General features: G+C 40.8%; 1 protein-coding gene across 2 annotated transcripts in view; it reads right to left on the reverse strand.

The window, feature by feature from the left end:
* Window positions 1-762: 762 nt before the first annotated feature.
* Window positions 763-24507, reverse strand: part of NCAPG2 (non-SMC condensin II complex subunit G2) — a 110841-nt gene continuing 87096 nt past the window's right edge. The window contains exons 18-23 of one of the 2 annotated variants that reach the window (XM_065582770.1): window positions 24111-24298; window positions 22743-22886; window positions 19978-20081; window positions 15516-15613; window positions 14992-15094; window positions 763-1233 (exon numbers count right to left, since the gene is read on the reverse strand). In XM_065582770.1, the coding sequence (XP_065438842.1) occupies window positions 1182-1233; window positions 14992-15094; window positions 15516-15613; window positions 19978-20081; window positions 22743-22886; window positions 24111-24298 (689 nt within the window). In that variant the 3' untranslated portion in view covers window positions 763-1181. The remainder of the gene's footprint in view (window positions 1234-14991; window positions 15095-15515; window positions 15614-19977; window positions 20082-22742; window positions 22887-24110; window positions 24299-24507) is intronic. The other variant, XM_065582769.1, reaches the window with a different exon arrangement.

The raw sequence follows: 24507 nt of genomic DNA on the forward strand, positions 1-24507 counted from the left end.
CTGGCATAATTTCTGGACAGACGGGAAATGGCATAATGAGCATCAAAAATGTTCAACTGATGACAAGGTTGCTGTTTTGAATACACCTCTACCTTGATAATAACGCGACCCGATATAACACGAATTCGGATATAACATATGGTAAAGCAGTGCTCCAGGGGGGTGGGGCTGCACACTCCGGCAGATCAAAGCAAGTTTGATATAACACAATTTCACCTATAACGCGCTAAGATTTTTTGGCTCCCGAGGACAGCGTTATATCGGGGTAGAGGTGTATGTCTCAAATAGGTACTTGTGCTAGGAAGGTTGCTGAAGCTGTTCGCACTCTAGTCAAATGAGCCAATACTCTAGGAGATGGCATGACATTAGCTAATTGGTAGCACAAGAAATCCAGGAAGAAATCTTTTGAGTGGAAATTGGTTTGCCTTTCACCTCTGAAACTGCAACTAATAACTACGATTACCTACTGGTGGTTGAAACGCTGAAATGACTGTCATAAATACTTTAAATGAACTGTCAGGCATTGATGTTTTACGTGCTACATATAATCCAAAACATTGATGGAAGCCTGCACTGGAGAGAGACTTCTCTGCTGAGACCAGATAAAAAAAAACATTTCCATTTGGCCCAGTAAGTATGCCATGTACAATGTTTTTTGCTATTCAGAAGCACCTGCTATTTTCCCTAAGTGCTCATGCCTTACCTTTTAGGGAAACGCATGACATTCAATGTCAAAGGGTTCAAGAAAATGCCATTCAAATGGATAGTTCAGTCATTTTATTAATTCTCTTTTTAAAAATATATAAAAAGGTACTGATTTTATTTCACACGAAATACTTGGAATATACCTACAAGCCCCTCCTCATAGCCGTTCCAAAATCTTTAATAATACATTATCTATGTATATACAAAATATTTCTGCATACTTTAAAAAAAGTTTCTGCACAATTGTTTTAAATATGAAAGGAATATAAAACTGATTTGTTTTTAAAAGTTATTCATTTTCTTGCTAAGACTTTCAATGTATGTACGTACGTACAAAGTATAAGCTAGCATAATACAAGCATTCCAACAATTCACTATTATATTAAATATGTTTAAGGTAACATATTGCTTGGCTTTATAAAAAACAATACATCTTCCTTCTTTCTACTTTTCATGACTTGAAGGCAGCGGTACAGTCAAGGATTCAAGATGTCCTCCAAAATTTTCACAGATGATTCATATAGGGTTCTGAAACCAGAGAAATCAGTGAGCAGCTGAATAAGACGTGCAAAAGAAACACCTTTGCCTATTTGCTTTTCAATAAATAGCTACTCCCTTATTTCTTTGAGAAGTTACACACCACTAGTTTAAGGAATTAAAGAAGTTGTTTTATTGGATTACATTTAAGAGGAACAATCTTGCTCAGCATTTCCATTCATCTCTTCGAATGATTATAGATTACAGCAGGGGTAGGCAACCTATGGCACGCGTGCCGAAGGCGGCACGCGAGCTGATTTTCAGTGGCACTCACACTGCCCGGGTCCTGGCCACCGGTCTGGGGGCCTCTGCATTTTAATTTAATTTTAAATGAAGCTTCTTAAACATTTTTAAAACCTATTTACTTTACATTCAACAATAGTTTAGTTATATATTATAGGACTTATAGAAAGAGGCCTTCTAAAAATATTAAAATGTATTGTTGGCATGCGAAACCTTAAATTAGAGTGAATAAATGAAGACTCGGCATACCACTTCTGAAAGGTTACCGACCCCTGGATTACAGTATAGCTACGGAGGATCAAATCTTTAATTTTAAAATCGACAAAAAAGTTTTAAATTTGAATAAAAGCCTGAATTTTTCCCCATTTTTACCAGCTTTAAATATGATCTAATTTGTTCTCTACTTTCAAAAAGGTATAAGAACAAGTAGAGTGTCTATTTAAATATTTTTAAAATACTGTATTGGTACTGTTTCTTAATATTTGACCTTCTACATACTTAAATCACTGTTCATTTACTTCTCTGAATATTTGATTTACTGCCCTTTTCTACCTCTGCCATCTTACTATCATATACACAGCATTAATCCTCTGAAGTCCAGTCTTGCCCCTTCCTCATTTCCCTTTTTCTTCTCTGCTCTCCACTTCCCTACCACCTCCTCTTCTGGTCACTCATTTTCCCCATTCCCTGCCAATCCACATAATTTCTGCATTCTCCTCTTTCTCCGGTATTTGTTTTCCCTAGTGCTGATCTTCCTGCATCTTTATCCTTGGTACTAACAGCCACCCATCTGTCACTTCAGATGTACTATCCTCAGCAACATTCCCACCCCTGCACACACTGGAATCCTTACACCATCTCAAAAAAGATAACTGCTATCCCCAAGCTTTTAATCTATCACTCTCCATTTTCTTGCATTCCTCATCCAACATTGCCTCTGCAGTTGCACTCTCCCACAGAACTTCTCACACTCACCCAGCCTTAAACTGTCCTCAGAAGACCATAGTCAGGGCATCTGGCTTATCGCCAAACACTAATGCAACATTTATCTTTGTAGATTTGATTTCTTGATGCTTGAATTCATATTGTGACAAATTGTCAGCTTTATTTTCCATGCATCATTTCTCCAATATTTGCAATGTTAGTTATTTGTAAGATTCTAAGGATGCCCTATATTAGCAATGCTAATCACTAACTTAAGTATTGTTCCAGGTGCCCGAAGAGCAAACATACAAGGAACAATTCAGGAATTTTATTTAATATTTTGTTTGGCTTTAGATCGTTAAACGGAGATGTCCCTTCACTGAGAGACTCATCATGCCCTAAGCTAATGGACGTCCAACTATAATAGAACTCAGAATGACTGTAAGGCACCGAAAAGAGGAAAAAACAAGGTAAATTTAAAGTCAATTGTATTAAATTCTCTTTACCTTTACTATTTTGAGTATGCTGCAGAAATTCTACACAAATAGTGAGAAACTATTTGCAAGTTCTCTTTAATTAGCACTTCAATGACAGAGCAATGAAGGGTTTGGAAAGACATCTATATGATAACGTGAGGAAAACGTTAAATGTTTCAGCATAAAAAAGTTAAATAGGTTTAATTTCAGTGCCCAGATACTGAAATGCTAATCATACTAAGCAAAGATGATTATATATATTATGAATTATATCATAATATTTCATAGCTTATTTGATTTGTTCAATGCAAACATCCATAATATTCGCTTTTAACTGTCAACTGAAACTGCTGTTTGGTGGTGGAGGAAGCAATGGGAAGGAGGAAGGAAGGGGGAGGAAGTGGAGAAGAGGAACTTGTGCAATGCTCTCTTGTAAAGTCATCCAAACGATGTTATAAGGGAGCATTGCACAACTTTGAATGAGTATGTTTCCTAATGGAGCAACGACGTAACTTCGAAACAACGTTAAGCAAGGAGTTACTGTAATTCCCAAAGGGCTGAAATTTTAAAATAATGTAAACAGATATAAAAAGTAACAAATTAAGCTTTGAGAAGAGTAAATTTATTATAGTTGATGTTAGCATATATAAATTAGTAAGTTATCTGACCATATAATGAGCTGTGGACTAATTTGCAGACAATTTTGACTACAAGTTTTCCTCTGGCCAAACAGAATGAGAAAGACGTAATAATTAAAAGAAAATTGCTGTTTGCCAAAATAAGGCAGAGGTATATAAAATCATGAGTGGTATGGAGAAAGTGAATAAGGAAAATTTATTTACTTGTTCCCATAATATAAGAACTAGGGGCCACCAAATGAAATTAATGGGCAGCAGGTTTAAAACAAATAAAAGGAAGTTCTTCACACAGAGTTTGAGATGGAGTTCTCATTGGAGGAGAAGGTACCTGTATTTGTGTCTGTCCTTGTTGTTCTTGTGAGTTTGTAGGGGCCTGCAGGGGCTGGGTGCTGGGAAGGACGCCGAGCCCTGAGTAGGGGGCCCATAAAAGCGGCCGCCCAGCCAGGCAGCGGTACAGCTGCGAGCAGCGGCAGCAAACAGGGCGGCTAACAGGGGAGTTTGAGAGGGAGTTCTCATGGGGAGGTAAGGGGGGAGGCAAGAGGGCGCGGTGTGGTGTGTGCTCTGAGTCCACAGGTGCTGTGGGCAGAGATCGCAGCAGCCATGAGCCAAGCAGCAGCAGCAGACAGAATGCAGATGGCTGCATGTGGAAGCTGTGGTATGTACATGGTCCTAGCAGGGGAGCCGGAACACAGGTATGTGTGTATGAAGTGTCGCCTGATAGTGTTACTGGAGGAAAAGATTAAGGGGCTGGAGATGCAGGTAGATACCCTGGTGGAGTTTAGGCGGGGGTTTGAGCAGCTGATGGAGGAAAGGCAAGGGGGGGCTGAAGGAGAATGCCCTGTGGTGCAGGTAGAGGTAGAGGACGGTGAGAGGGGAATGGAAGGGGGAGAACATGGGAGGTGGAAGCATGTGACTGTGAGAAGCAGGCCAAGGAAAAGAAGGGCCAGTGAGGGGGGAATAGAACTCAGGAATAGGTTCGAGTGCTTGGATAGCGAGGTGGAGGGGCAGCAGGTGGCAACTGAAGGTGGGAGGGTGAGGAAGAAGAGAAGAGCAGCTAGTCCAAGAGAGAGAGGGGAGGAGTTGATGGAGACAGCACCAATTCTGGGCCCCGGGAGGATTCAGGAAGGCATAAGGGAAGATAGGAACAGGCACAGGTCAGGACTAGAGGGATCAGAGACTAGATTACTAGATCGCACTGTTGCCAGGCAACAGCAGGTGTATGTAATTGGAGACTCTTTACTGAGGAGATTGGACAGGCCTGTGACCAGGGCGGACCCGGAGAACAGAAGGGTGTGCTGTCTACCGGGCGCAAAGATACGCGATGTGGACCTGCGGTTGAAAAGGATCCTAAAAGGAGCAGGTAAGAACCCCTTGATAATCCTTCATGTAGGAACGAATGACACGGCTAGGTTCTCGTTAGAGAGAATCAAGGGAGATTATGCCAGGCTGGGGAAGACGCTCAAGGAGATAGAGGCTCAGATTATCTTTAGTGGGATTCTGCCCGTTCCGAGGGAAGGGCAGCAAAGGGCTGATAGGATTGTGAGAATAAATAGTTGGCTAAGGGAGTGGTGCTATAAGGAGGGCTTTGGGATGTATGGCCACTGGGAGGCTTTCGGGGACAGACACCTGTTCTCGCGGGATGGGCTTCACCTGAGTAGGGAAGGAAATAGACTTCTGGGAGGGAGGCTGGCTCATCTAATCAAAAGAGCTTTAAACTAGGAAGTTTGGGGAGACGGTTGGGAGATGCACAGTTAATCTCCACGCCAGATTCCAGTATGGAAAAGGTGAGTAAAATGAGAGGAGACATAGCCGGGGAGATGAGATTGGACATAGGAAGGACAGGGGGGACGGACACAAGGAGGCCCACAACATATAGTGCTGCTAATGGGAGACAGGCTAAACGACATACATTAGGGTGTTTATACACCAATGCCAGAAGCCTAGGTAATAAAATGGAGGAATTGGAGCTCTTGGTCCAAGAGCTGAAACCAGATATCGTAGGAATAACGGAAACGTGGTGGAATGGCAGTCACGACTGGAACACAGGTATGGAGGGGTATGCGCTGTTTAGGAAAGACCGGAACAAAGGTAAAGGTGGGGGGGTGGCATTGTATGTCAATAGTAAAATAAACTGTAAAGAAATAATAGTTGATGGATTAGATAACACAGAGTCCGTCTGGGCAATACTCACACTGGGTAATAGGACTACTAGAGCCTCTCCGGGGATAGTGCTTGGAGTGTGCTATAGACCACCAGGATATGGATAAGGAACTATTTAATGTGTTTAGAGAAGTAATTACTAACAGAAACTGTGTAATTATGGGGGACTTTAATTTCCCGGATATAGATTGGGGAACAAACGCTAGTAGCAATAACAGGGCTCAGATGTTCCTAGAAGTGCTTGCTGATCAATTCCTCCATCAAGTGGTAACTGAACCGACGAGGGGGGAGGCCATTTTAGATTTGATTCTGGTAAGTAGTGAGGACGTCGTTGAGGAAGTGGTAGTAGGGGACAATTTGGGCTCCAGTGATCATGAGCTAATTCGGTTTAAAATACATGGAAGGAGTAACAGAATTAAATCAAAGACTAGGGTTTATAATTTTAAAAAAGGCCAATTTTAACAAATTAAGGGGACTGGTAAGGGAAGTGGATTGGGCAAACGTATTAATGGATTTAAAGGCAGAAGAAGCCTGGGATTACTTTAAGTTAAAGATGCATGAGCTGTCGGAGGCCTGTATTCCAAAAAAGGGAAAAAGATTACTAAGCAAGAGATTTAGACCGAGCTGGATGAGCGACCGACTCAAAGGGGCTATTAGGAAAAAACAGAAAGCGTACAAAGAGTGGAAGAGGGGAGGGATCAGTAAGGAAATGTACCTAAGTGAAGTCAGAGAATGTAGAGATAGAGTGAGAAAGGCCAAAGGCCGTGTAGAGTTGGACCTAGCGAGGGGAATTAAAAGCAATAGTAAGAGGTTTTACAGCCACATAAATAGGAAGAAAGCAAAGAAAGAAGAAGTGGGACCGCTGAAGACTATTGACGGAGAGGAGATTAAAGACAATCTAGGCATGGCGCAATATCTTAATGAATATTTTGCATCGGTGTTTAATGTGGCCAATGAAGGTATTAGGGATACTAGCACCACTACAGAGGGGCATTCAGGATGGGGGATTACCGTATCCGAGGTAGAAACAAAACTTGAACACCTTAATGGGGCTAAGTCAGGAGGACAGGACGATCTTCATCCGAGAATATTGAAGGAATTGGCACGGGAAATAGCAGGCCCATTAGCGATAATATTTAATGAATCTGTAAACTCGGGGGTGGTCCCCTTAGACTGGAGAATAGCTAATGTGGTTCCTATTTTCAAGAAAGGGAAAAAAAGTGATCCGGGTAACTACAGGCCTGTTAGTTTAACATCTGTAGTGTGCAAGGTGTTAGAGAAAATTCTGAAAGAGAAACTAGTTGAGGACCTGGAGGGTAGTGGCAATTGCGATAAATTACAACATGGTTTTACGAAGGGCAGATCGTGCCAAACGAATCTGATCTCCTTCTTTGAGAAAGTAACGGATTTATTAGATAAGGGAAATGCGGTGGACCTAATATACCTGGATTTCAGTAAAGCGTTTGATACTGTACCCCATGAGGAATTATTAGTTAAACTGAAAAACATGGGGATCGATATGAAAATCCAGAGGTGGATAAGGAATTGGTTAATGGGGAGAATGCAGCGGGTCGTATTAAAGGGTGAACTGTCAGGTTGGAGGGAGGTTACTAGTGGAGTGTCTCAAGGTTCGGTTTTGGGACCCATTTTATTTAATCTATTTATAACTGACCTCGGAACCGATTGCAGGAGTGGGCTGATAAAGTTTGCGGATGATACGAAGGTGGGAGGCGTTGTAAATTCGGAGGAGGATAGGGATATCCTGCAGGGAGACTTGAATGAGCTTGTGAATTGGAGTATCAGAAATAGGATGAAATTTAATAGTGAAAAGTGTAAGGTGATGCATTTGGGGATGACTAATAACAATTTTAGTTACAAGATGGGGACGCATTGGTTAGAAGTAACGGAAGAGGAGAAGGACCTAGGGGTTCTTGTAGACCGCAGGATGACTATGAGTCGACAATGTGACGTGGCGGTGAAAAAAGCCAATGCGGTCTTGGGATGCATTAGGCGAGGTATATCTAGTAGGGATAAGGAGGTCCTGCTTCCGTTGTACAAGGCGCTGGTGAGACCTCATTTGGAGTACTGTGTGCAGTTCTGGTCTCCCATGTTTAAAAAAGATGAACTCAAACTGGAACGGGTGCAGAGAAGGGCCACTAGGATGATCAGAGGAATGGAAAACCTGTCGTACGAAAGGAGACTAGAGGAGCTTGGGTTGTTTAGTCTGACAAAGCGAAGGCTGAGAGGGGATATGATTGCTATCTTTAAATATATTAGAGGGATTAATACAAGGGAGGGAGAAGAATTATTCCAGCTTAGTACTAACGTGGATACGAGAACGAATGGATATAAACTGGCCGTGGGGAAGTTCAGACTTGAAATTAGACGAAGGTTTCTGACCGTCAGAGGGGTGAAATATTGGAACGGCCTACCGAGGGAAACGGTGGGGGCGACGGACCTGTCTGGTTTTAAGATTAAGTTAGATAAGTTTATGGAGGGAATGGTTTAATGGTAAAACATAGTAGTCAAGGAAAACCAAGCAATGGTAGGTAAATAGTATAATGGCTAACAGGGGTCGGGCTGGAGACTCTTGCCTATATGCTCGGGGTCTTACAGATCGCCATATTTGGGGTCGGGAAGGAATTTTCCTCCAGGGCAGATTGGCTGAGCCTCTGGAGGTTTTTCGCCTTCCTCCGCAGCATGGGGCAGGGATCTCTAGCAGGAGGGTCTCTGCCGATTGAAGTCACTAAAAACAGGATTGGGGACTTCAACAGCAGAGTCCAGGGAAGGGGTAGGGACGGTTTTATGGCCTGCAGCATGCAGGGGGTCAGACCAGATGATCATAATGGTCCCTTCTGACCTTAAAGTCTATGAGTATGCAGTCAACCTGTGGAACTCCTTGCTTGAGGAGGTTGTGAAGGCTAGGACTGTAACAGGGTTTAAAAGAGAACTAGATAAATTCATCGAGGTTAAGTCCATTAATGGCTATTAGCCAGGATGGGTAAGGAATGATGCCCCTAGCCTCTATTTGTCAGAGGGTGGAGATGGATGGCAGGAGAGAGATCACTTGATCATTTCCTGTTAGGTTCACTCCCTCTGGAGCACCTGGCATTGGTCACTGTCGGTAGTCAGGATACTGGGCTAGATGGACCTTTGGTCTGACCCAGTATGGCCATTCTTATGTTCTTAAGGCACGCTGCAATCAAAATATAATTGCATTTGAATCATTACAGTACACGAGACTAGTGGTCCATTATCGTCCAGCATCCTTTCTCGGATAGCAGCCAGTACCAAAAGCTTTTAAGGATGGTGCAAGAACCAGCCAATAGATGTGGGCAATTATGGAATATAACCAGCCCATTGGGAAATTTCTTCTTAAAACCCTTTTGCAGTTAGTGGATTATGCCCAGAAGCACGAGTTTGTATATCCTTTCAAATTCTTTAAAAAAAAAATCCTATCTAATGAGGTTGTGGACGTTCTTACTATCTTTACCAATATTTAATCTTTTCTTAAACTCTGTTAAGCTCTCAATGATAGCATGTGGTACTTGTCACAGTAGAACTGTTTTGTGAAAAAGTATTTCTTTTTATCACATTTAAATTCTCTGCCTTTGAAATTCATTAAGTGTTCCCTTGTTTGTACATTACCAAAAAAAAAAAAAAAAAAAAAGCATAAACAGGACAGTCTCCTTACCACATATAATTTGGGGTACCAGATCATGTCACCCCATCTGTCTCTCTAAATAGTCCTAATCTTTTAATTCTCTTCATATGAAAGTTTTCCCATGCTTCTTATTTATTTAATTTTGGCTTGTTTGTTTTTGGAAAAAACATTACCAGAACTGAAAACAGTATTCTAGTTGAGGATGTGCCACTTATTTGTCATTATTTAATTTTTTCCATTCTGTAATGCATCCTAATGTTCTTTTTACTTTTTCACTGCAGTTGTTCATTCGCAGAGTTGGTGTTCATAGAGCTGTCCAAAGACACCCAGACCACTTTCCTGCATGTTATAGTTAATTTACAATGCAGCAATGCATGAGTTCTTCACATTATTCCTTTGAATGAGCATTATTTTACATGTATCCATTCTTAATATCATCTATAATCATGTTGCCTATTTATCGAACTTTGTTAGTTTCACTGTAATTCCTCAGTGTTTTCTGCAGTTTTGACTAAATGAATTGCGTAATTTGAAAGTTTTGCCACCTCACTGCTCATTCCCTTTTCCAGATCATTACTAAATTTAACATTGGTGCTAATACAGAACTTTATGGAACCCCAGTGTTAACCACCTTTCAAGCATGATGAAAACTGACCATTTATAGATGTGTGGTAATTCTTCAAAAAGGGCCATTTTTCGGAATTTAATGTAGCCATCCTATACACGACACCCACATATCACTTGAAAGCTTAATTTATGTATGTTTAAATGAGGTATGGTGTGGTACTGTCAAGTGATGCCCTAAGCCTGTAGATGATATGAAACAATGGTACTCAAAATGAGAAAGTGTAATTTTTTGCACAGTTCTAGAATCACTGCAACATGACTAACAAACAGTAAAAACTGTAGTCAATTTCAATATCTTAATGTGGTGTTTATTGGTCAAATCTTCCAAATGCCAATGTATTAAAAGATCTGTATTGGTTTTGCATATGCAAATATTTCTTTTTAAAAAAATGAAGCTGTTTAGCATGTGACAAAAATAGCAAATAAGATTTTGCAATATACTAACATGAAATGTTTCACATTGCATATTTTTATTTGTCAAAGTACCTCACAAGTGACCACAGTTTTATGTATTTTCAATTAAAATTTGCTGACCAGATCAGTCTCTCACTGAAAGCTGTAGCAGTAGATTGCATGCCCATAGTTTGTATTGCATAGTGGCTAAATATACATGTATGTGAATTCCTAATGTCATGTTTCTTTATCTGTAACCTTTTGTACATACAGTGTTGCATCTAGTATGCGTGGTAGAACGTTTTAATTTATAATTGCCTATGCATGCAATACTAGTGTTTGAAATATTTTAGAAACCAGCTTTTTAATTCAGTGACACTTATGCACAGGTCAGTGTTATTGTTAGAGATGACACAGCTTAATATTATGAATATGCAAAATGAGAGAGAGAGAGAAGTGGCCTAAAAAGAAGTAATGAATACAAAGTCCACAAACAAGTCCTTGCCTCTGCACTGAAGAGGGATGAAGTGCATGTTATAGCTCTTACCAACCATGTCATCAACAATATGACAAACCCATTTAACCCTGAATCACATCCAGAGGTGCTTATCAACATATCTACTGGACAGCATGTAACATCAGATGTACAAGAGTCTCCACTGAAAACAGCAGATGTTGGTAAAGAACAAATGGGAAGATTTTTGAGAGGTGCACTTGATTATGATGGAACACATAGCTAGATAAGTCCAGTCTAGAAATCTGGTATCAAAACATTTGTTGACATGGCCAAGATGACCACATTTAAATTTGGCAAGGGAGGGACATCACAGCAGTTATCAGTCCAGAAATTGTTTTCCGCAGAGCTCTGTCCTTAGCAAGATACAGAGATGATGTTTCAGTGACAACTGTTATGTCCTGTACCTGTGTCCCTCTTCCATGGTGATGGAACAATGAGAAGAACAGACAAAGCTGAATTAGGGCATCATCTAGAAGCTCAAGTTGAAAGAATCTATGAGCTAAGACCATTCAAAAGAGAAACCATAGTGTACATCAGAGATGTCACGACTGTCATACAAATGATGGCTAGCGCCAAATTCCACACATTCAGTGAACTGACTGCTGAGTACTTAAGACAGGTTCTAAAAGGATTTGACAAAGCTAATTCTGTAATCATAGTCTTTGACAAATATGACGACAACAGCAACTCTGAAAACTGCAAAAAGACAGCATCAGACAGGATCTAAGGTTGGATGCAAGAAATACCAAGTGATTGGTGGGCGCCCTCTGACTCCATGAAAAAAGTTTCTATATGTGGCATCCAACAAGCAGTCACTTGTAAAATTCTTCTGTGAACAAATGGTTCAAAATGCACATAAGAATGGAGGAGCACAGCACAAACACTCCTTCTTGCTGGAAGCTTTTGCAATGGTGAAGTAGCTAAGTCCATTACCAGCAGAGGAGATGAAGAAGTCCAAGACTGGTCTAGTAACACAAGAGAAAATGGACACAAGGATGCTTCTGCATGCTATATGTGCCAATATGGCTTTTGGTCTCTTGGTGAAAAAGGAACTTTAGTAATTAGTCACTTGATGCACATGTTTTGGTCCTTGCTGTTCACTACTTTCCAAAAATGGAACACAAACAACATCTAGATTGAAACAGGTACCATTACCAGCACAAATGACAGGCATTGCTTCATATCTGTGCATGCAATTTGTGGCACATTCACTCCTGACTTTTGAAACATACTTCCTGCTGTACATGTATTAATAGGATGGGATTGTGTCATCCCCTATTTGGTATTACAAAAATATCTGTGATTAATGTTGTGAACACAAAGAGCTTACCACTTCAGAGCTTGCTAAATTGGGGGAAGAGTAATGGACAAGCTGCAATGTCTGCAGCAAAGAAGTTGGTAGCAATGCTGTATGACCAGAGTGAGAATGAAAAGGAGACTCTCAGAAATCTGAATTGCTTGTACCTCAATCTATCCATCAAAAAGGATGAGCCACTGGCCAACTCCCACTGTGTGAGGACAGTTTTGAAATGCATGTCAAAAAAGCATCTTGGCAAGCAAAAGTTTAGATGCTTTCACACATAGGTAAACCAGATATTAGATCACCATTTCGACATGGATAGAAAAATGTGGACGAAGAACTATTTCTGTATTCTTCAAGGGCCCAATGGCACCTGAGCTTCTACGAGACCTTATTTGTGCCTGTACCAGTAGAGGTCACTGCACAATCAACTGTGTCTGTAGTTAGAACAATATTCCTTGCACAGAACTCATCACATGCCAAGACAATGAATATTTGGTAACCCATGCACTCTCGCTAGAGATCATTATAATGATGTTCACTAGAAATGTCATCAGTGCTATTACATTTCAACGATAACTGTACAAGTTTATCAGATATCGTTTTACCCTTTAGATTGTTATTGTGATGCTCTGAAGTCAAAGAAATTCAATTTTATGTCTCGAAATACAGAGTGTCATTAAACTAACAGAAACAAATTTAAGTATTTCAAAGTGGCCATTTTAACATGTTGATAGTGACATTGTTTATCCTCATTTCTGTGGTAACAGCTGCACATCATACCTCATCTTAAAGTAGACGTAATAAGCTTTCAAATAATCCATAGTGTGCATGTGTGTAGAAAAGGATTAAGTAGACCAAATAGGTGCTGTCTGCTACTCATGCCCATTATTCCTTCTCTTTTTTGTTTCCATTATAGAACTTTGCCTATTGCCCCAGAACTACAAGAACTAACTACGGAATCTGAGCTTCTATCACACATTTTTTGAAAGTCCACGTAAATTATATCAACTAGTTCTCCTTATTTTGTTGGCATACTGTAAGATTAGTGAGGCACCATTTTCCTTTGCAGAAGCCATATTGGTTTGTCCCTATCATAACAATGATCATTTAGGTATTTTATAATTCTATTACCATCATCATTTCAACCAGCACAAAAAGTAAGGCTTGCTGGTCTGTAATTTCCAGAAACACAGGGCACGTTTTTAAAAGAAAGATACATTTGCTACCGTTCAATTCTCTGGGATAGCAGCAGATTTCAATGAATGATTGCATTCTTTGTTAGTAGCTCAGTTACTTCATTCTTAAGTTCTTTCAGAATTTTAAGGTGTATATGATCAGGTCTTAGTGACTGGTTGGCTTTTTAATGTATCAGATTATTCCAGCACCTTCTCCTTTGACACCTTATTTTCTGACAGTACCTCATCTTTTTACCAGCAAACAGTAGGTCCTTCCCCATCCTCCACATTCTCAGGGATGAAGACTAATACAAAGAAATCGCTTAGCTTCCCTGAAACATACTTTATCCTCTTTGATTGTTCCCTTTATTCCCTCTTCTATGAGTATCTTAAAAATATCTTTTTTAAAAGCTAGTTGTGGCTGTTTGCTCTTCAAATTCCATTTTAGCATTCCTAATTTCCATTTTACATATTTTCTTCCACAGGCTGTCTTAGGTCTTTTTTACCATCTTTTCCCACCATTAAACCAATGTGCTTTAAAAAAAACCAGAAGACACGAAACAGATGTGCATCAATGCCTCCCTGCTGCAATCACAGGAAACTGGACTGTCCAATTTGCCCACCAATTCCTAATAAAAATTGTTGGAACCATACTACAAATATATGCATGTCATCAACAGCTATAACTTATATTTGTTATCCCGAGAACTCTGAAGAGATTATAATTAGGCAAGGTGGAGATTTTGAATATATTACATTTTATTTCTATCTGAATGCAGTAAATAAGAGTATTTTTAGTGTTAATGAAACTATGAACTTTTGTTTCAGACCATATGCAAAGTTAAAATGTAAGTGGTTGTAAAATTAGCATTTTTTACTTTTAACCTGTGAAACAGAAGAGGCTAATTTGGTCTAAAGCCAACCTCCTATAAAGCTGAAATTGCACCAAAAGCAGAATCTAATGACTGTGGTAAGGCACTAAAATAATTTATGACCCTGGATATATTTTTAGCTAGAGATATTCATATTCGCTAATACACACAATGCAGAGAAAACCCTCAGCTCTAATACTATGAAACAGCAAAGTTACAAAGAATGCTTGCTTTTCTCTGTGCAGTTCTTAGTGAGATTGGATTTAAATTTAACTTTTACATCTTGTTCTATTTACTGTAGAACCCACAATACTCCAATCTGCTTCCTTTTAAAGAACAAAACATGTAAAGAGAATTTCCTAGTTCAGCTCCCCCTTTCAGATGGTAAGTTAGTTCCTTAATTCAACATTTTGGCACTATTTTAATCCCTGTATATCAGTGGTTCTCAAACTTTTGTACTGGTGACCCCTTTCACACAGCAAGCCTCTGAGGGTGACCCCCCCCCCTTATAAATTACAAACACTTTTTAATATATTTAACACCATTATAAATGCTGGAGGGAAAGCAGGGTTTGAGGTGGAGGCTGACAGCTCGCGACCCCCCCATGTAATAAGCTTGCGACCCACTCAGGGGTCCCGACCCCAGTTTGAGAACCACTGCTGTATCATATGGATTTCAATAAACTTCTTCACCAGCAAGCACAGAATCTTGCATCCCTTTTTCAATCAGTGGGTTTTTTCCCGTACAGCAGATTTACCTTTCAATGCTGCTAGATTCTTCCACGTCAACTTCTCTGCATGTCATCAGCTTCTTTTGAAGGGCATGTGCAATATCCTTAACAAGTGAAGCTTTGTGCTTACCTATTTGAAATATGTTAAAAAAAAAAAAGTCTGCATAGTCCTGTGTAGCATCTATATAACAACTTAACAGTTTGTTAAAAACTGGTGACATATTTACTTAGATTTTCATTACACAAGTTAAGTGTATAAATTTGTGCTTGTGAATGCTATTATATTCCTATAAAACAAGATATGGAGGAGGACTATGTAGCCTAGCAGATAAAGTTTTTTATTTTTTTAAAAGACCCCACGAAGTTTTAGATCCAATGTCTAATAGCATTCCTTACATCTTTGCATTTTTAATTCTGCATTCCTATAAAAATTACTACTTCTGAATTTCCACAGCTAACTGGAAAAATAATGTAACAATTTTAAAATTAAGTTGGACTAAAATCTACTACTGACAAAAGTCTGCATTGGAGACAAAATTAGTTTGACTCACCTTTGATTATAACAACTATGTACGCAGCAGCTGTAAGACTAACAATTCCTTCAATTTCTTCACAGACAATGCATTCCATTAATTCATTTAAAAATGACCTAGAAGAAAATCAAAGGCACATGGGGAAACACATTCCTTTAAAAACATAAATAGGACTTTTAATTGCCCCCCCCCCCCAACGGTAGTTCTCCAAACCGTCACATGGGAAACAATGATCTAGGATCAATCATGAGACTCCAAAACACAGTTTAAGTGTGGAAATCTCAAATGTACTTCTTACAGAAGATTATTAACTGGCTGATCTCTGGAGTTTCACTGCTGATTGCTTCCTCTGAACCTATGTATTCTGTTCAGTGGTGGCTGCTTAGGAATGGAACAAGGGAATTTAGGTGAAATAATTCATATGAGAAGAGGAGCAACAGTAACCAAAAAATAAAGATTTTTTGGTGTATTCAGAAAAGAAAAAAAAATTCAGACAGAAAAAAGAAAAGTCCTTAAAAGGTAAAAATACTGGCTCTAAAATAAACTGGAATTGTAACTCATTTAATTGTCTGTCATTTACTGTGGAAGTCAAACAAGTTGATGACGGTGTGAACCAAACTCCAGACAGTGCTCTACAAATCTCAGATATTGGAATGACTCAGAGAAACAGCAGAGGTTTCTTAAGCTCTGGTGGAATGGGACTTGATCAGTGTATCCTGGATCAGATGGATCCAGACACACTATTGTATATAGCAATTTCTAATAATGCCTAAATAGGTTTTGGACTGTATTTGTATTATCATAGCACCCTGGAGCACTAGTCATGGACTCCATTGTGCTAGGTGCTATAAAAACAAAAAAAAGGGACAGTTCCTGCCCCCAAAGAGTTTATGATCTAAGTAAAAAATTAGGGAACGAGTGAAGACTCCCTGTTCTGGAACTGCACAGGTAGCTCCACCGCTCTGAGGGTATGTCTACACTACCCGCCAGATCCGTGGGCAGCGATCGATCCAGCAGGGGGTGATTTATCACATCGATCCCGGCGGAGTCGAGGGGGGAGCAGCAGCAATCAACTCACCGCAGTGAAGACACCGTGGTGAGTAGGTCTAAGTACGTCGACTTCAGCTACGTTATTCACGTATGTGAAGTTGCGTAACTTAGATCGACCCCCCCACCCCCCAGTGTAAACCAGGCCTGAGTTGCAGAAGGGAGTTCATTTCCTTTCTTAGTAATATCTTGTGAGAGGGATCCCTGGAAAGAGACAGGGAAAGAGGGTAGGGAATGAATGGAACTGGATGGTGTATCCCTATAACCTTGGACCACTTGGTCCTGGAAATCTGGTTCCAGGCTCTCTGAAAACAAGACTGTTCCCAAAACAGGGTGGGGCAGACCTCAGACTCTTGACCGTACCCTCAAACCTCCTAATGCGGGATATATGGTTTTCCTCCTCTGGAACCTCTGCCTCTTCCTTGGAGGATCTTTGCTGGCCATAATAGGATTAGAGGGATTGACTATGTCTCTGATAATTCTGAGGCCTGTATTGTGTCTCTTCCAGAACCTAAGATGGCTTGAGTCCTTTAACAGGTGCACGGTTTCATTATTATGCTTAATTAAGAGGTCAGAGTAACTGAACGTGGTCATTTAGACCTCCTTTGGTATCCCTGAGGACTGCAACCAAGCAACCTGCATGATTGCGGAGTCAGAGGCTCCAATGAGAGGTCCATGCAACCAGATGCCACTCTAACACCAGGGACTTAGGTTCCTGCAGCAGCACAGAGAGGAACTTTGTCCTGGGGTGTTCACTTGAGTACTCCCTGCTGCTTAGACATCTCTTGGACAGCAGTTATGACCAAAGATCCAGGCACTAGATGGTTATAAAAGTATTCAACCTCCTTAGAGATGACTGATAGCACCTATATCTGTACCGAAGAGTCACCCTGAGGTGGGCAACACTGAAGCTCCAGGACTCAATGTTGAGAAAGGTCCCACTTCTTGACTATGGAGGTGGGCATCATTGAAACTGAGCTTTGCCATAGGTATCTACCAGGACCAATGAACACAGACTGTCTAGACATTTGCAAGACTTCTCATGCACTATTCTCCACTAGAATGTCCAAGGTGTGTGGCATTCACTGGAGAAGTTTCTAGTTTTCTGGCTGGGTCAGAACAGTTGGGTGGACAGCCTCATCAGGAGAAGAGCACAAAAAGCACTTGAGAAATAAGGCTGGATCTCCGACTCCTGCATATTTTCCTGTTCAAATTCCTGGTCCTGAAGGTATGATTGTATTCTGGATCACTTGGCTTTCCTGGGGGTCTATGGAAGAAGGAGACCTGAGTTTAGAAATAGGATCAATGGATAGAGCCCTTCTGTTGAGATGCACTCCCAAAATAGCCATATGTGCATGGGATAGAGGAATGGTTTTGCAGGCCATGGAGAATACTATGAGGGATGTTCCTACCAAGAATTCAAATGCCCTCTCTTGTAGAAGTGTCCCCTGGACTCCCCGTCTAAATAGCTCAGTTCATAAGGCAGTGAGTGAGGCAAATACATAGGTGACACCTTCCTAGTCACTTCAGATGATGGAGGAGGAAAAGAAATACAACTCCTCCACAGGAGCAGGTCCTGGAGCATCCTCTACTGACACAGAGGATGGTGTACTCGGGTCCAGGACAATAGTTTCCTAGTACATGCCAGCAACAGACTCTGGCAGCTCAGATGCCATCAAGCTTCCTTGAAACATGAACATTGGTTCTGAGGCGGTTTCATCTGTGTCTGGAATTATGAATGGTATTGCAGAGGAAGGTGCAAGATACTTCAGTGTCTGTGCCAGAAGATTTGGTACTAGGGCTGGGAGCTCAGAAGCTTGCACCAGGTTCTTTGGAGTTGGTTCAGGAAGCTCTGAAGAAGTTTTGGTTCTGAGTGATTCAGGATGGGTGCTTGGCTACCATCAATACTGGTCAAAAGAAGGATGGCTTCTTCAAGAGGTAACTCTTCAGTACAGAGGCATCAGTGGGATCCAATGTGGGACTTAAACTGCCTCTAAACTTAGATCTATTGTGTGCTGGAGAGAGAGATCTGAGTCTCAAGATACCATGGACGTTATGCTCCTTCCTTCGTCTCTCCTCAGAGGATTGATCTGAGGAATGTAGGGAAGCTCTGGCTGACTCCATAGTCAAGGACTGGAACCTTTCTCAAGGCTGAGTCCTGGAGCTCAAGATAGACCCTGGTTTACCGGAGTGCTCTGAGACTGTCTGGTCCGGCTTGGCTCCCTTCTCCCTCTCAAGAATGGATGATGCTCTCATAGATCTCTCTATCAGGAAAAGTTTGAGGTGAGATTCCCTTGTTTTTGGGTCCTTTTCAAAAAGAAGGAGCACACAGAGCACTTTTGTGGTGTATGTGCTTCACTGAGGCAGAAGAGGCACTTAGAGTGTCACTGATGGGAACAGCTGTCTCACAGGAGAGACAGAGTTTGAATCCCAGAAGCTTTGATTCCACCATGTGCAGGGGCATCTGGTGCCAAGGCACCCCAGACTTGAAGACTTTTCCCTTTTTCACCAACAGACTAAAACGATATAAATCTAACTAACAAACTAGAGATAACAAAATCGTGCAGTGGGCAGAGATGTGGTTTTCAGTTTCCTCTTACCCCCTGTGGTTGCAAGACAGAAGGGAGATTGTGGTTGCCCTGCCCTTTGGACTCTTGAGCTATGGAGCACTGGAAGGTGTACAGAGCATGGCATGGTCCCTGACACTGCTATTCAAAAAGATTCTGATCTGGGGTGCATGCACAGCAGAATTGGAATACATGTGGCTAATCACTTGAAGAAAAATAAGTTATGAACAAATTTTAAAAGGATGATTAAAATGAAAATTGAAATTCAGCTGTAACTGCAGGAGACTCAACTAACCTCCACTAAAATAGTGATAGAAGACATAACAAGCATTCCAATTTAGGTCCTACAGAAAAGTAACTTGGGAAAGCTGCAGAATGCACACCTCTTTCAGAGCATACTTAACACTTACTATAGTAACAACTAAATAATTGCTTTATGCCATTTGCATAGTGCCAGTGTGTATTTTACAGTTGAGTTTTAGCATGCATGTTGTTAGTTCCAGGTTATAGGATTGGTGTTATTTCTGGTAAAGACTTTGGTTTGATCTAAACCCTTCCATATAGGAAGGGCTAGGATTTATAAATACCTTTTGAAATAAGTATGTTTTGAAGAGTGATTATGAGGAAAGGAATTATTAGAATGAATAGTCATGTGATTCTAATACAAGGACAACAGAAAAAGCAAAAAACTAACAATCAACATAACAAAAAAGTAAAGATTATGGGATATTACATGGAAAGGTAGTAGGTGATGTAGGTATTCACTGGCTAATTCCACAAACTTGAATTTAAGAATTAAAAGCTTGTTTGGTAACTTACTGGTTTCACATTAATAAACCTTATGGAAACTAACAGACAAAGATTACCTGACCACATTTATTGACTTAATTATCATTGCCATTAAACTGCCTGAAAGTGGAGGAAGGTCTGCAATGGACTCTGGTGGTGCAAGTTCTTCTGCATTTGAAGCCTAAAAAGAAGACAGCTCAAATTCAAAATAAATACAGAAGCACACAGAAAATAATTAAGAAAAACAGGATTTCAGTAGCTACATTAACTGAATGCATGTTTAAGTTATAGGGAGAAACATTTAAATGTATTTTTCTAGTTCATTTCAGAAAAGTACTTGACAGTTTAACTCAGTAGTGTCAAAATAAACAAAGCAAGGTTTGATTGGAAAGATTAAAACTTGTAACCAGATATTTGACATTTACATTAAAGGAAGTAACTAATATCATACATAGATGATCTTTAGCAAAAATACCATTTAAACTATATTGTTAATTAATATTTATAAAGGTGGCAGCTCACCCACAGGGAAGATATTACATATACTTACAGAGGGGAAATTTTTATGTATTAGATCAGTGGTTCTCAAACTTTTTACTAAGGCGACCCACCAATCGCATTTGGTCTCTTTTGGGGACCCACTATTACACCCTTAATCCACCCCCTTGCCTCTCTCAGCCTGGTGCAACCCTCTCTCTCTTCCCCTTCTCAGCTCTTCAGTCATCCATTCTCCCCTTCTTAGTCCAAGCCTGCTCAGCTCCCCCAGTCCCCGTGCTCTTGCTCTCCCAGTCCTACCCCCTCTTGCAGCCCTAGTTGCTCCCCCTCTCCGTTCATGGCCAGGCCTATGATCGCTATCAGGCTACTGACTGTCTGCTTACTGGCTCCAACCCAGATCCTGCTTCCCATGCTGCTGCCTGCTACCCACAGGAAGTAAAAGTAGGTAGGCAGCAGGCAAGCAGGCAGCAGCAGCACAGAGGCAGCCTGTACATGCATTGAAGGTGCTTCCACCATGGTGCTGCCACCCAGAATCCACTTCCTATGCTGCTGCCTGCTGCTCAGGGTAAGCGAGGGCATGGTGGGTGTGGGGGGGGGGGGGGGCACACACAACAGTCCTAGACCCTTCCCAGACCGCACTAGTGGGTTGGGATCCACCATGTGGGGAACAAGAACATTAGATAATAAACAGTTTTTATAACCAAGGATACGGTGATTTCCTCGTTTGCTGCATGAGCTCTTATTGGTGTCAAGTTTTGAGTAACAATAAGACTTAAAAAAAAAAAACAACAAGTTTGACTAAATAGCAGCATAGCCTGAAACAAAGATGTTTTCTCCCATTAGTTTTGTGAAAACAACTCTATAAATGATTGACTTCTTTCAAATCATTCAAAATATTTTGGATAGTGGAATTGCCTACTAATGTGGTGCGCTGAAGCATTTTGCAGTCCTGGAAAGTGCAGCACTGTAAGGGAAACTCGAATACTCTCCTGGCATAGAGGAGACAATCGGGTTCCCCATAGTCTATAAAACATAGCTGTCAAATTGACAGTCACAATTTGTATTATCAGTCCTTGAATCACTGGTAGAAATGCTGTACAGGTGTAAAAAATTGCCCTACACTCTAGTAAGTATGCAGTCGAGTTTCTTGACAGATCCATAGACTGCAGGCCTGAAGGTGGTAGAGGTCAGCTTCCCCCAAGTAGGGAGGCATCTGTAAATAAAGGCCTTGGTGGGAAGAGGTAGGAAGACCAGTACTCCTTTTCACACCTGATCTGGATGAGAGGACTTCAGAGGGGACCTGCACTATCATATCTACATGGTGTCTGTTTGGAAGGTATACAACTTCAGCCACCATAGCATGCAACAAAAGTGAAGTCTCAAATGGTGCATGATGTGTGCAGAAAGCCTTGTGACCGACCAGACAGAGGCAAGCTCTCACAGTAGCGTATGCATGAATCTGCAACTAGTTGATGAGGACTACCATGATGTCAAACATGTCCTTAGGCAGATAGGCCCTCACTGTCATGGAGTTCAATTCTGCCCCTATTCAAGTCTATTCTCTATATTGGCACCCAAGGAAGGCATCTCTCTGTTGATTTTTAGGCCCAATGCAACAAAGTTAAGAATTTCATTAATGGAGTCTTCTAGTTGCTGTGGTAAGCAAACAGCCAAGTACACTATGAGTATAGAGATGCCAGAAGACAGCACTTGCAACCGTTTTGGAGGTTGGTGCAGCGTATGGTGTCTGCCAGATGTTCTTTGCTGGAGCCAATAAAGCTTCATTCACTGGTAATGCCAGACTTGGGAGTATGAAGTATATTTAGGAGTGCAAGAGCTGTTCTGTACCACCTCCACAGGAATCTTCAGTGAATCCACTATGCAGCAGAGCAAATCCTGGGAGCTTTTGTAATCATCTGGCTGAGAGGGTGTTGTAGGAACCACTGCCTTGTCCAGAGATAATGAGATAGCAGTTGTCATGGTCTGCTCTACCATGGGAAGATGCTTTTCCTCTGATATCTCTTAACATGTTGAACTGCAACCTGAGACAGCCAAGCTCCTGAAACTCCCCCCTTTTTTGGAGGGGGGGGGGCGCATAAGAGGATAATTACCAAAGCTTTTTATTAAGCCTACAAAAATGCCAATTTTATCACTGCATAACGCCTCCTTCAACAGGTCAGGATCTCTGACTTTCCTTTGATGTACAGTCAATGGAGGTTCAGATTAACCAAGGAAGGGCACTACTGTACAATTCAAGCTTGACCACTGCTAGCCCTCTTTTGAATTGCTTTGGTTTAAACTTTTAGAATAATAAACTAAAAAAAACCAGATTATTTAAACTCTTTACCTTTCGCAGTGTGTGACTTATCTCGACCACTACTGCAGCTAGGAGAGTAGAGAGTACACCATGGTGAACTGTTGGACAAGATGAACACCAGCACTGGACTGTGTGTATAAATTCTCCAAGAGGCATTTGAATAGAATGAATCAACTAAATAAATAAATAAAAATATAGATCAGTTACAGTATTTCCACTTCGGGAACATTTTAGTGCAATTAAAAGCCTTCAGTCAGGGATTCTCAAACTTTCATAGAGTTGACTACATCTTAATAGTGTGTCTCAGGAACTACTGTCTCTCTCCCATTTGCTATCACATAACATCTCCACAACAATTGCTTACCTAGAAAACTAATGTTAGGAAAATATTTAATGTAGTTTAGCTGTCTTTTGGTGCAATTTAGCAACTCAGAATAAGGAAGAGAACTAGCATTATGAGAGCAGTTACGTCTCTGTGAATCTATCCTTTAGGGCCTAGTCAAAGGGTTGAAAAGCACAAGGAAAATCCCCCAAGGGCATTAAAGGCAAAGGCTTGGACCCTAAGGCTATGTCTACATTTGAGCTGGGAGATACTGTTCCCAGCTCATGTAGACATACCTACACTAGCTCTGCTCAAGCTGGCATGCTAAAAATAACATTGTAGCTAGGGTAGCATGGACAGCAACTTAGGCTAGATGCCTGAGTATGTACCCACCCAGACTTCCTGGATATGTACCTGAGTGGCTAACCCAAATTCCTGCCCATGCCATTCTATGCTGCTATTTTTAGCTTGCTAGCTTGAGTACAGCTAGTGCAGGTGTCTACACATGAGCTGGGAATCACACCTCCCAGCTCAAATGCAGATATAGGATTACTTGAAAGGATCCAAGACTTCCTGGCACTGATCTACTGATCTCAGCACTAGGAAGATAACACTGTCCAGACCCTGCTATAAGCATATAAATTTCCTTTTCTTGAAGTAAAGTAGGTTCTGGAGGACTTTGACACCACTCCTTTGGGCAAGAGAGAACAGTTGTAAGCCATATAGCTGTGAAAAAGAGACAAATAGCCTACAGAAGGAGAAACTAGCATAAAAATGCCTGATCCAGTTCGGCAGTCAAAACTAACATCACAAATGCTTGATTCTTTTTTAGGTTAGTATTTCCACTGAGCAGGACCAGCAATGGGGAAAATCCTATCGATGACAAGGCTTAGAGCAGAGGACACAAATGGCAAAATGTCAAATCAATTATTAAACTAAGAGGATAATAAAGTATTTTTGTGCCAATAAACCCAATGTGTTCAACTCACAACTGAGTAAAAGTCAAAGTCAGTGTTTATAGTTAACTTTACAATCACATGGTTTTGTGTGCCTGTATGTAATAGGATGATAAATACCTGAAGCCCTTCTTCCCGCTGTTTTCTGAGTCTGCGTGCCACACTTTCTAAAATTTTCTGGAACAGAGCCTGAACAGCATGGAGAAATGTTGCCAATTCTTCATCCGTATCAATGTTTTGAGTCAAAGAAGCTTCAATAATCTCTTTTAGAACACAAAGTAATGTAGGAATACAAAAGCAGCCTCTTTCTAGAGAAACAAATATCATATTAGATATTTTAAAAACTACAGATTTTTAACTAGATTGATATTCTTTAGCTCAGGGCTTAAATTCTCACAGTATTTCCCAGAGCCTCGCCGCCTACCCCTCAACATACTATTAAAACTCCAGGGGGGTTGAAAAATATTTATGAGAGCTCCACTTTGGACATCTCTGGCTAAATTTAAGCCCTGCTTTA

The sequence above is a fragment of the Chrysemys picta genome, chromosome 2, assembly GCF_011386835.1.
Source record: "Chrysemys picta bellii isolate R12L10 chromosome 2, ASM1138683v2, whole genome shotgun sequence".
Taxonomy (NCBI): Eukaryota; Metazoa; Chordata; order Testudines; family Emydidae; genus Chrysemys; species Chrysemys picta.